Source organism: Gavia stellata, chromosome 25 (assembly GCF_030936135.1).
Source record: "Gavia stellata isolate bGavSte3 chromosome 25, bGavSte3.hap2, whole genome shotgun sequence".
In the NCBI taxonomy this organism is placed as follows: Eukaryota; Metazoa; Chordata; class Aves; order Gaviiformes; family Gaviidae; genus Gavia; species Gavia stellata.
Genome location: NC_082618.1, coordinates 1,241,034 through 1,253,580, shown reverse-complemented (window position 1 = coordinate 1,253,580; position 12,547 = coordinate 1,241,034). Strand labels below are relative to the sequence as shown.

At 65.9% G+C, this 12,547-nt stretch overlaps 2 protein-coding genes across 2 annotated transcripts in view; both read right to left on the bottom strand.

Moving 5' to 3' along the window:
* Positions 1-4,355: 4,355 nt before the first annotated feature.
* Positions 4,356-5,423, bottom strand: LOC132319209 (uncharacterized). Its single transcript, XM_059829494.1, has one exon. The coding sequence runs from the start codon at positions 5,421-5,423 to the stop codon at positions 4,356-4,358; it is 1,068 nt and encodes a 355-aa protein (XP_059685477.1).
* Positions 5,424-7,502: 2,079 nt separating this feature from the next.
* LIMK1 (LIM domain kinase 1) overlaps positions 7,503-12,547 on the bottom strand; it is a 7,630-nt gene continuing 2,585 nt past the window's right edge. Inside the window, exons 2-15 of the mRNA XM_059829493.1 lie at positions 11,466-11,604; positions 10,939-11,048; positions 10,664-10,855; positions 9,942-10,047; positions 9,678-9,862; positions 9,418-9,601; positions 9,186-9,272; positions 8,811-8,942; positions 8,648-8,707; positions 8,474-8,539; positions 8,220-8,376; positions 8,040-8,095; positions 7,764-7,921; positions 7,503-7,656 (exon numbers count right to left, since the gene is read on the bottom strand). Coding sequence (XP_059685476.1) covers positions 7,503-7,656; positions 7,764-7,921; positions 8,040-8,095; positions 8,220-8,376; positions 8,474-8,539; positions 8,648-8,707; positions 8,811-8,942; positions 9,186-9,272; positions 9,418-9,601; positions 9,678-9,862; positions 9,942-10,047; positions 10,664-10,855; positions 10,939-11,048; positions 11,466-11,604 — 1,786 coding nt within the window. The remainder of the gene's footprint in view (positions 7,657-7,763; positions 7,922-8,039; positions 8,096-8,219; positions 8,377-8,473; positions 8,540-8,647; positions 8,708-8,810; positions 8,943-9,185; positions 9,273-9,417; positions 9,602-9,677; positions 9,863-9,941; positions 10,048-10,663; positions 10,856-10,938; positions 11,049-11,465; positions 11,605-12,547) is intronic.

The following is a 12,547-nucleotide window of genomic DNA, read 5'->3' as shown; positions in this document are numbered from 1 at the left end:
GGGTACTGAGCACCCGGCAAATGTGCTGGCACCACACATCACACGTCAGGCACCATGTGCCAGGGACTGGGGATTGCACTGGGCATAGGGCACCAAATCCCAGTCTTTCCCAGTGCTCCCTCTGCAAAATCCCAGCCTGCCTCCCCCTCCCAGAGCCTTTCCCGGGGCTGATGCCGAGCGATCCTGCCAGCGGCCCTGCCTTGGCTCAGCTGCGACTGGCTGGCAGGCTGAAAATCTGGCAGAGGGAACCAGCAACCCCGCGGGCTGTGTCCCCGTCCCCATCCCCATCCTATGCCAGGGGTTGTAGCCCCTTCCCGGGATGCCCCCGGCCCCAGGCCCGTGCTTTCAAAGGCAGCGAGTGCCAGTGGCACGTGGCTGTATCCCCCCGTCCCCGCCGAGGGCAGGGGAGGACGCTGGCACAGCCGGCCGGGGCGGCGTGGGGCGCTTGTGTTCCCGGCCATGAAAGGGGCCGGGGGAGTCTTGGCCAGCGGTGGCCGTTCCCTGCAGCGAGCAGCTGGCAGAGGCTCAGCCATCCCCAGATTTCAGCCTCCCGGTCCAGCCACCCACTGGGGCTGTCCTCATCCCCCCCAAATGCACCCCATGCCAGGTGGGGTGGCAGGGCCACATGCATCCCCAGAGCATCCCTCTCATGGGCAGCTGCTCTCTGCCTCAGTTTCCCTACCCGTAGGACGAAGCTGGTGGTCATTTCCCAGCAGGAAAAGCTGGATCCCAACCTGCACACAGACTCCCACCGAGGCTGGGTGACTCCGCAGGGAGCATCTCAGCCTTGTCCCCAACTTTGTCACCGCCTAGGCCCTTGACCCCCCCACCGTGTTACGGGGCCAGGCTGCGGCCAGATGGTTCTCCGTCCCCTTTATTCCCATCGACAACTGACGCAGGCTCAACGCAGCCACCCGCACCCTGTCCATCTGGGACGGCCGGGCAGCAAGCCGCTCGCCTGGCAGCCCTTCCTCGCCCGCTGCCGGCCAGGGGCTGCAGGCAGCCACGCAGGCAGGGGCACGGGCAGGGGCAGGTAGGTGAGGGTGGCTGTTTGCATCTCTAATCCCCCGCAGCGAGCGCTTTCCTCTGAGATTACTGGGGATTACAGGCTCGGGTGCTCCAGGAGCTCAGCCCCATCCCTCCCTGCCCTTCAAGGAGCAGCGCTGAGCCCCACGGGGCACGGGAGGGCAGGCTGGGCACTGCTGTGATGAGCTGGGTGTTCTCAGCTGTGCCGGCAGGCACCGCCTGGAACAGCCACCAGCTTGCTGGGGCCTGGCTCCACGAGCCCGGTGCCCACTGAGGTCGGCGAGCCGCAGGCCAGGCTTTAAATAGAGCATTAAAAGCTGAAGGGATCAGCTGCGGCATGGGAGGGGGGATGCAAGGGGCTGCATTTTTCTTGGCCAGAGGATGACGCAAAGGGAGCGATACTGATGCCGAGGGAGGCTGGTGCTGCTCGAGAGATCCCCGAGGTCCCTGAGGTACTCCGGTCTCCCTTGTCCTGGCTGGCAGCAGCGTTATCGGGTCCCGGCACGTCAGCCCCAAGAAGCCACGGCAAGCCACTACCGGGGACCAGAGCTCTATAATTACCATGGGAGGCTGAGTTATTTTGGGAAGTGGCTATGCCGCTGCCAAAGCTTTTATTCCTCCAAACCAAAACAAGATGGAAAGAGCCCAGCCCAGGAGCTGCATCCGGCGGGCGCAGGGAGGTTAACCCCTTGCCTCCTCGCCGCCTGCACCCCGGGGGGCTGCCTGGTCCCCCCGCCTGCACCCGGCATCGCCCCAGCATCACGGCGGGTCCTGGGGGCTTTGGTTGCACCTGAGGGGTTTCAAAGGGCTGGTTCAGTGGGGGATTTAGGGTCGTAGAGGCCACAGGGTGTCTGCCAGGCATGGGACGGGGCTGGGGGGTCAGCCCCGTCCTTGGCTGCTGGCAGGTTCAGAGGCCGCATGTTCGGATGCTTTTCTGCATCCACCGTGAGAACCGCTATTTTTAGCTCTTTCTGTTGCAACGGGTCCAGTTTTGGGGCCTTCCCAGCACGGAGGCTGGGCCGAGGAATGCCAGCCGGAAGCGGAGCACCTCGCCGCTGCTCTGAATAAAATGTCCCAGGGGACAAAGCCCCAAAGGGTCCACCCAAAAGCCACGCCGAATGACGGGCAGAGATGGCAGTGGGGCAGGAAGGCTGCGCTTCCCCATCTCTGAAGCAGCCAAACAGCCTCCAAGCTGGGGATAAACTCATTTTTCCCAACGCGGAGAGGATGAGCCACATCTTGCACCCCATGGTGCCCCCCAAGATCTGCTCCAGCCCATCCTGAGCACAGGGTCCAGGTGGGCTGAGGGTCTGTGCTCAGGGTGGCACCCCAAAAACCTGGGGTTTGATTCCTGCCTTTTGCCTTCTTTCCCTTGATCTGAGCTTGTAAGGGCTGCCTGTGCTGGGGTCACCCCCCATGCCGGATCCCTGCAGGGCAGCAAATAGCCCCCAAATGCATGTGCTGGGGTCCCCCAAATTCTAAACCCATATGCTAGGGTCTCCCAGCCCCCCAATCACATGTGCTAGGGTCACCCCATCCTTGCTCCAACCCCCCCAGGCTGTCTATCTCCCCGGGAGCTGTAGTCCCCGGTCAGGGTAGGGGGGGTCTGGGGGCTGTCGGGGGCCATGCTCCCCCATGTCCGGCCAGTGCCAGCCCCTTGGAGGGGCGCAGGGCGAGCTCCATGAGATGGTGGCACAGCAGTGGGGACAGACAGTCACAGCCATCCAAACCTGCAAACCCAGGAGGTCCCACCCCAAGCCCTGGCCACGTGCCTGCACCCACCCCAGCTGAGCCCTCCCACAACTCATCACATGTCACCAGCCCCAGCAAACCCTTTGCAAAGGATTCACCAGCCAGTGCTGCCTAACCCCGGTGCCAGGCCCAGGGACCCGGTGGCCCTGGGGAATTAGGAGCGCCCCAGTGTCACCCTGAGCTCCCACCCCACAGCCCCAGCCCATCGCTTACCTCCTCCTCTGAAGCCGTGGCCGGGAAGGGGTTTGCACCGGAGCCGGTGGAGGACAGCAGCGGGACCGAGGAGAAACAAGTTTTCCCATCAGAAGCAGATGAGGTTTTCCAGGCCCCCCTGCTAAACCCTGGCTGTCCCCTCCCAGGTCCCTGTGTCCCTCCCCAGGACCACCAGCCCGGTCAGGGATGGGACCCACATGTCCCTGGTTGGCAGAGGGGGCAGGGACGGGTGGGCGATCAGGGAAGGCAGCGATGCTGCAGGGAAGCACAGGAGAGCCGTATCCCCTGTGCTGCTTTTGAAAATGCCGCATTTATGTAGACCCTACAAAAACTGCCGGCAAGCGAAGCGGCAACGTGTGGCCCATGGGATTTCCCCACCCAGCTTTGCCCAGGGCGAGCCTCACCTTTCAGGGACCAGAGGACGTTGGTGTGCCTCTCATCAGCCTCATCTGTGGGGGGACAGGGAGCTGGAGCAACGGCTCCTTCTTCCCATCCCCACATCCAGCACCCCCATCCCAAGCCCCGGCAAGAGGGGAAACTGAGGCAGGTTGGTACTGACCCACCAGCACCAGCCTCAGCACCCCAAGGGGGTTTCTGGGGCCTGGATTTGCCCCGTGGAGCCACCAGCTCCCAGTGACATGTGTGACCCAAGGAGGTGGCTCCTGTCCCAGCCCAGGCTGCTGGGGGGGGACATGCGGGGCTGTAACAGTGACACCTCTCTGCCCAAAACACCAGAGGAGGGCTCAAGCTGCTCCTGGACCGTGCGAAGTCCCCAGTCCTGAGCTGGAAGGATGGACACTGTGCCCAGGGGACAAAGAGTGGCTCTGGGGACAAAGAGTGGCTCTGGGGACAGTGCCCACCATGACAGAGACCCTGCAGAGCCAGGCACCAGGTGTAGGATGGTGGATCAGAAGGGTGTAGGACAGGAGGGACCTCGGGACATCTCTAGTCCAGCCTCTGGCTCAAAGCAGGGATGGGCAGAGCCCCAGAAACGCTGGTGGAAAGGGCTCCGGAGGTCCCCGCTGCCACCTCCCTCTCGCTGCCGGAAAATCTTCCAGCGTGGGCAAGCCTTCCTGTGGCTGAGGATGAGGACCTGTCCCCACGTCCCTACAGAGCTGGATGCCCTGGCCGGACCCCAAAGGCCCCTCCCCAGCTCCCCATGTTCCTGTGGAGCTGGGCACCCTGGTGGGATCCCAGCAAGCCTTCTCTCCAGCTCTGGACATCCCTACAGAGCTGGGTGCACCGACTGGACCCCTAGCACCTCCTCAAGCCCTACTGCCCATCACCCCCTGCCTGGAGGCAGCTGCTGTCCCCCCAGGAGGTGGGAGGGTCCCCCCCAGGGAGGGTCCCCCCTACACCGGTGCCTACCCCGCTGAGATGCCGGCAGAAGCCGCACTCTCCCTCCCACCCGGTCGCCCAAACTTACCCATGAAGAAGGTGATAAACCCAGTGGCTGATGGCTCATCCCCATCATCGTGGCCGGAGCCGGAGCTCTCCGTCTGGGCCTCGTGCAGGATGGTGGAGGACACTCTGCCGAGCAGCACTGGCTCGGCCATGTCCTTGCCAATGCCACTGGTGCCTTTGGCCATCGTCTCGGCAGCACTTGGCTGCTGGTCCGCCAGTGGGGACGTGGGATGTGGGGACACCTGGCTCCCTGCCTGCAGCAAGGGCCACCATGGCGAGCCGGGGCCGAGCTTGGGCAGAGCCCTGCTGGGGATGTCACTGGGGACCACCTCAGGTGGGGACAGAGCAGGACCCCGGGGGGAACAGGGGGCTTGGGGGCAGCTCTCGGTGGCCTGCAGCTTGGTGTGGGTGCCCTTGTCCCTCCTGGGAGGTGACGGCCGGGGAGGACAGTCAGGAACAAGGAGCGGGGGCGCGGAGCCCCTCATGACAGCGTCGGGCCGGGCGGTGGGGGGCTGCAGGGGCGAGGGACCCTGCCAGGCCGCTGCCGGCTGGGCGGGGGGACGGCGGGGAGCCGGGTGCCGCACGCGCCGGTGGCCGGATTTGGGCATGGCGTGCTGCACACCCCCATGGGGGGGGTTTGGGTGGGTGATGGCTGTGGTGTGGGGCCACCGGGGCTGTGCCGGGGCCACCTCCCTGCCTGGTGAGAGGCTCCTGGCCACTGGCTCGGTCTGGGATGAGTCACTGGTCATGGGGGTGACCGAGCTGCCACCGCTTCGGCCCTGCCGCGGCCGGCTGCTGGCTCTCGCCCGGCTCTCGCCCTGCCCGGCGCCGAGGGTCCTCTGCAGGGTCACCAGCAAGTGGCCTGATGGCACCGGCCGCACCAGGCACATCCCGCTCAGCAGCTCCATCCAGCTGGGCGAGGGGCTGCGGGGGGACTGGGGGTCCCGCGGGGATGTGGGGTTCCCGCTGCCAGGAGGGGTGTCCCCTGGGGTCCTGCTCTCCTGCGGCGGCAGGGGGTTGGGGACCATGGTGTTTCCCAGGGGTGACAGCCACAACAGGTCCCCTGCTGCCCCAACGTTCCTGGGGAGCGATGGTGTCTTGCTCCCGGAGCAAAGAACCTGTGCGGTGCGATGTCACCAAGGGTGCCGTGACGGCACCGTGACGCCGGCAGTGTGTTTGCCCCTGTCCCTTCACCGGGGTGACGTGGGACAGGCAGTCAGATGAAGGAGCCACCCCAGGGGGGAACAGAGCTGCTGTCACCTCCCCAACCCCCCCAGTCCCTCCCATGCTGAGGTCGAGCATCCCCGGAGCAATAAACCATAAGGTTTTCCTGGATCCCGGGATGCCTTTGGGCTGCGCTAGGCTCTCCCCTCCTCGCCCAGCTGCAGCATCCCTGGGGACATCCTTGGGGACATCCCCTGGTCCCTTCCATGTCATCCCCCCAATAAGCTCCTTGGGGTCCAGGTTTTCTCTAGCCAAAGCTCAAACCCTCCCAAGGATGGAGACCCCCCACCTTGGGGACCTTAATTTGGGTTAGGAAGGTGACAAGGACAGAGGAACAGCAGGGGACAGCCATGGGCCACCACTGCGTGGGGCATGGACCACCTCGCTGTCCCCTGGGGCTTGTTTTACATCGAAGGCAAAGCTGCTCTGCGGTGCCCATGGCCACGCAGCCCCATCACCGGCCTGTCACCACCGCGGGCTCTGCCATCACGTGAGGTGACAGCAGGCATGGCCAGGCGGGGAGGGGACACCAGGCTTGGGGGTCCTGGGGGCCCGGCCAGGCGGTGCAGGCAAGGGATGGCATCAGCCCCAGGGCTGGGGGGGTACCCACGATGGGGTAGGAAGAGCACGCAGGGGGACAACAGTGCCGCCACCACAGGGGTGACCGAGCCTGGGGGATGCCACCGAGTCCGGTACCACCGCACCGCCCTGAGCGGAGAGCGCAGCCCCTCCTGCCTCAGTTTCCCCAAGAGCTTCCAGCCCCCCCAGGGGAGGCGAGCGATTCCCAAGCAGGCCGGGCAGCGAGCAGGGAAGGATTTATTGACTCACGGCTCGGGGTACATCACAGTTTGAGCTCCCTTCCCACCTCCGGAGAGGACGTCGCCTTGGACTTCCCGGGCAAAAGTGCACGGAGAGGCTTCACAGTTTCATCCCTTCGGGAAAGCAGAACCGAGGCAGTGACAAATGGCAAACGCTACATCGTATGAAAAAATAATACAAACTCTTCTCTTTAAATATCTTACAGAAAAATGAACCTGAATAAAGAGCATGAAAAGCACCGCGTGGCGCAACCCCCCCAACCACCCCTGGTCAAGGGGACCGAGACGAGCCGCATCCCCGCGTCCCTCTGGACCACCCGGCGCTGTCCCCAGGGATGCGCGGTCACGGATTAGCATGGGCAGCAGGGACATGGGGGCAGTGGGGACTGCTACGTGCCTGTCCCCACGCCACGGGGGTGTCCCCCCACCATGGACCCCTCGCTCGGCCGGGCGTGCCGGCAGCCCCCCAAGCCTGGGGTGCCAGCAGGAGCAGCGTGAGAGGGGCCGGCCAAGGACGAGGGCTTTGCTACGAGGTTGCCCTGGGACCCACGCTCCCCCGGGGGGGCCGGGGGGCTGCGTACCCCCCCCCCCAAGGAACTGGGGGTTCCCTCCTGTGTCGCAGTGCAAGTTCACGGAAAGCCAAGGCACCACCGCGAGGCCGCGGCTCTGTGTGGGGGAGCCCACGGGGCTCGTGGGGGTGCAGCAGCCGCGCAGCCCCCGGGCGTGCAAAGGCAAAGCGAGCCGGGGCGGGGGGACATGGGGACACAGGGACAGTCCCCGCGGTGCGGCTGACCAGGCTTGTCCTGGGGGTGAGAGCTACGGCGTGGGGGGGACGCACAGGGGCCGTGCAGCCCCGGGGAGGGCCAGCTCCCAGGGACGGTGCGGGCAGCAGTGCGGGCAGCAGCACAGGCAGCCCGTGCAGAGGAGACGGGGTGGGGGGGCTCATCCGGGGAGCCCCAGGGATCCAGCCCCGGGGGTGGTGGCAGCCGGAGGAGATGCTGGCGGCGGGTGCAGCTCCTTCTCCCACCGCTTCAGAAGGGGTGCAGGTGGTGGGGGGGGGGGGCTCTATCGGGGGGGTGCTGGCAGCCCGCCCTCGCCCCTCCGGTGCGTCTCTCCGAAGGCGCGGTCCAACTGCTCCAGCTGGGAGCTCAGCGGCAGATGGATCTCCAGGTGCATGCGGAGGGTTTCCAGCCACTGCTCCAGCTTGCTGAAGGACGGCCTGAGCGAGAAGGGGGGGGACACGTGGCAGCTCTGCTGGCCCCGTCCCCCCCCTCCCCGCCACCAGCCCCAGTGGTCCCCCAGGGGTGGGGGGTCCCAACCACTCACCGCTTCTCGGGGTCCAGGTCGCAGCAGCAGACGGCGATGGGGAAGAAGCTGGGGGGGCAGGCGGGGGGGCAGTAGCGGTCCAGGAAGCCCCTGACATTGAGGCCGAAGTCGGTGGTGCGGGGCAGGTAGTCAGGGTCAGCGCTCACCCGGCCGATGATCTGGGGGAGAGTGGGAGGGAGGAGGGGGCTCAGCCCCAAGGGAAGACCCCAACCCCAAGGGGGGACCCCAAACACAATGAGGATCCCAACCGGAGACCCCAGCCCCAATGGTACTTGCCTCGCACAGGACGATGCCGAAGGAGAAGATGTCCACCTTCTCATCGTAGCTCCTCCCTGCAGGGAGAGACGGGTCCAGCCATGCCACGCGTCCTGTCTCTGCCCCACCAAGTGTCCCCTGCTTGGGGACAGAGCCCTGGCTGGCCATGCCCCCCCCCCCCAGCACCGCAACCAGGCTCACCATTGATCATCTCGGGGGCCATCCAGTACGGGTTCCCCACCACCGTGTACCGCTTCTTGCGGTCCGGTTTCTTCAGGTTCTTGAGATGTTCGGGCTGGTTCTTCTCGTCCACCATCAGCCGCGCCAGCCCAAAATCGGCCACCACCACGCTCTTGTTCTGGGTGGATGGAGAGGGGTGAGGCATGGGGGGAGCCATGCAGCGGCCTGAGACCCCCACCCGGGCCGGGGGAGGACACCACCGAGGTGGGACTCACCTCCCGCACGAGGCAGTTGTGAGAGTTGAGGTCACGGTGGATGATGTTCATGGAGTGGAGGTAGGCCTGGGGGAAGGATGGGCTGAGAGCGGGGGGCATCCCCACCCCACGGTTCCCCACGGTTCCCCACCCACCAGCACCCATCCCACCCACCCATCCCCCAGTGGCACCCACCATGCCAGCGGCGATGTCCTTGGCGAAGCTGACCCGCTGGCTCCAGGGGTAGTGGCTGTCCTGGGGGCGGGAGGGGGGATTTGCCAGAGAAGAGGAAAGAGGTCCCCCAGCCTCACCGGGACCACGGGGTGGTGGGGGGCCGACCTGCCCCCCCAGTGCTCACCATGCTCTTGATGAGGCTCCTCAAGGTGCCTCCCTTGATGTACTCCGTGATGAAGTTGAGCCTCTTCTCCTTGTACAGCACCCCGATGAACTTCAGCACATTGGGGTGCTCCAGGCAGCGCATCACCTTCACCTGCAGGACCCCCCCATGGCTGTGACACTCCAAGGCACCCAGCACCCACCCAGCCAGACCCACTGCCCACGTGAAGTGTTCTCCACTAAAGAGGCAGGGCTGCCCGCGCTCCATGGTGCCTGGCCACCCCCCCTCCCGGTGCCGTGCCCGGCATCCCATGTCAGGGTGGGGGACAGGGTCGGAACAGCCCCATCCCTTGTGTCCCTCCCCAAACCGGGGGGATTAAAGAAGGGGGACACTCGCCTCTTTGAGGAAGGTCCTCTGCGTCTCCTCGTCAAAGCGGATCAGCTCCTTCATGACCATCACCTCGCCCGTCTCCCGATGCGTCACCTGACAGGGAGGGCACGGGCTGAGCCACCAGCTCCCCGCTGTCACCCCCACCTGCAGGGACACCTTGGGGGACATGATACCCCCCCCTCCATCCCAGGGAGCTGAGACCCTCGTGCTCATGACACTTGTGGCCGCCCAGCCCCACCTTGATGGCCTGGCCGAAGCAGCCCTTGCCCAGCACCTCGCCGTGGATCAGGTCGGAGGGGCGGAAGATGCGATGGGCGCGGGAGACAACACGCAAAGACTCGGAGCGACCGATGTCCTTGCGTTGGGATGCGGGTGAGCCCACAGAGCCGGAGCCCGGAGACTTGTCTGTGCTGCAGCTCCTCCTGCGGGATCGACGGACAGAGGGTCAACCCCAAGGAGGGACCCCAACGGGAGAGGCGGGCGAGCGGGTGGCCTTACGTGACAGTCCGCTGGCGCATGGCGCTGGGCTCCCCGCAGGGCTGGGGGGCCGGGGAGCACAGGGGGCTGCACGGGGCGGGCAGGGGGCTGCAGGCAAGCCCCGACTCGCGGGCAAGGGGCTCATGGGGGTCGTGCTCGATGGTCAGCTGGAGCAGGCGGCTGGTCTCCTGGATCAACAGGTCGATCTAGGGCAGAAAAGGATGGCAGCGAGGGTTGGCGGGGGGGTGCAGTGCTGGTTCGGGGGGCACCCCAGGGGGAGCATACCTCATCCAGGGGGACGTGGCCGATGGGGGTGCCGTTGATCTCCAGGATGCGGTCGCCCACGTGGATGGAGTTCTTCATGTCAGGGCTGATGCAGTCTGGATCTACCCTGCGGGGCCGGCAGGCAGCAGGGGTCAGCCCCCCGGCCCCGACACCGTCATGGGTGGGGATGTGCTGGGACACTGCCCACGAGCCAACCCCAGCCAATGGGGACAGGCTGTCATGTCCCCTGCGAGTCACCTCTACCAAATGGGGACATGCTGTCACGGTACACACGAGTCACCCCTGCGAGACAGGGACGTGCAGGCGAGCTGCCCACGGGTCACCCCTACCAGATGGGGACATGCAGTCATGCTGCCCACAAGCCACCCCTGCTAGTTGGGGACATGCAGGCACGCTGCCCACAGGTCACTCCTCCTGGATGGGGACACGCTGGCACAGTACCCATGAGCTGTCCCAAGCATACAGGGAGACGCCAGGCCGGTACCCACCACGCGCCCCGGCAGATGGGGCAACAGCAGCACGTCACCCCCAGGCCACCCTGATGGCTGGGGACATGCCAGCATGGCCCCCTCTGGCCACCCCCAGCTGATGGGGACACGCCAGCCCCAACCCTCACCCTCCCACCCCAAAAAGTCTCTGTGGGGTGGATGCCACCAGCAGAAGGGGTGCGGGACGGCCCCAGCCCCGGGGAGGGGACGGTGGGAGAGGGAACACAGACGCACTCGCGGACGCGGACGGTGCGGGGGTGCTCGGTGCCGCAGCCCTGGTCGATGGAGACGGAGAAGCCGCGTTTGCCGTCGGAGCAGGCGGGGATGGAGACGAGCGTGACGGTGTGCGGGATGCGGGAAGCCGGCGAATCCGGCAGGATCTGCTCGATGACCGGCGTCACCACCATCTGGTAATAGCAGTGCCCACTGCGGGGCCGAGAGGAGGTGGGTGGGTGGGGGGGTGCCAGGGGATGTGTCCCACCCACCCACCCACCCAGGCTGGGACGTACCAGTAGAGCTTGGAGCGCTCCACCAGCGCGTAGGTGTCCCCGTCCCCAATGAACGTACGGCAGTTGAGGCAACTGAAGCACTCGGGGTGGTACTTCTGCTCCCCGGCCACCTGCGGGCAGATGCCATCAGCTGCTGGGACCCAGGCGTCCGGGGCACCAAGTGTGGGTGCTGGGGCTCGGATGGTGCCAGGAGCACCCATGGGTGCATCAGGGCCAAGGGAAAGGCAGGCTGAGCCGTGGTGTGGTGGGGACAGCCATGCCACCAGGCTGGGGACAGCTGCAGGGACATCTCCCCACCACCCTGAGCCTCCCCCCTGCACCCCCCAGCCCCAGCATGGGGGCACGTCCCCCCCCAGGGTCCCACCAAAACACAGAGGACACGCCAGCCACCCCCAGAGCCCAACCTCTGCTGGGGGTCTGCACCCCCTCCCCACCTCGCCCCCTTTCCAGGGAGCTCAGCCATGGGTCAGGGCTCCTTGCCCCCCACCGGGGACTCTTGGGGACCCCCGGACCCCCCCAGTGCTCACCATAACCAGCCCTTTGGTGATCTGCTCGGAGCAGCCGTGGCAGAGCTCCCCGAAGTGTGCCCAGTAATCCTTCTTGCAGTACAGGCGCCCATCCTTCTCGTAGTACTGGTGGGACAGGGAGGCCCCGCACTCGCAGCACCTGCGGCAGGGGACCGGGACTCCCTGGTCACCATGTCCCCATGGTCACCCTGTCCCCATTGTCACCCCGGGGGCAGCCAAGTGCCTGTCCACGCCACGGCTCTCTGGGCAAGCTGCTTCCCCTGTTTCCTACCCTGCTGCAGGGCCACCGCATCCGTGTGTCACTGTCCCCAGGGTGGCAGCAGGGGGCTCCAGGGGTGCCACTGCAGGCTGGCGGTGCGGGGACACCGGGGTGGACAGGGCAGGGGACACGGGGCAGGGACAGGCATGGGGAGGGAGGTACCAGCGCTGCATGGACCTGCCAGCCCGGTCACAGACACATAGAGGGACACGCCAGCCTAGTCACGGATGTGCCACCCTGGTCACGGACACACAGAAGGACATGCCAGCTTGGTCACAGACACAGGGACACGCCACCCTGGTCATGGATGTGCCAGCCTGGTCACGGACACATGGAGGAATGTGCCACCCCGGTCACAGACACACGGAGGGAGGTGCCACCCTGGTCACGGACATGCCACCCTGGTCACGGACACACAGAAGGACATGCCAGCTTGGTCACAGACACAGGGACACGCCACCCTGGTCATGGATGTGCCAGCCTGGTCACAGACACATGGAGGAATGTGCCACCCCGGTCACAGACACACAGAGGGAGGTGCCACCCTGGTCACGGACACACAGAAGGACATGCCAGCGTGGTCACAGACACAGGGACACGCCACCCTGGTCATGGATGTGCCAGCCTGGTCACGGACACATGGAGGAATGTGCCACCCCGGTCACAGACAGACGGAGGGAGGTGCCACCCTGGTCATGGACATGCCACCCTGGTCACGGACACACAGAAGGACATGCCAGCTTGGTCACAGACACAGGGACACGCCACCCTGGTCATGGATGTGCCAGCCTGGTCACGGACACATGGAGGAATGTGCCACCCA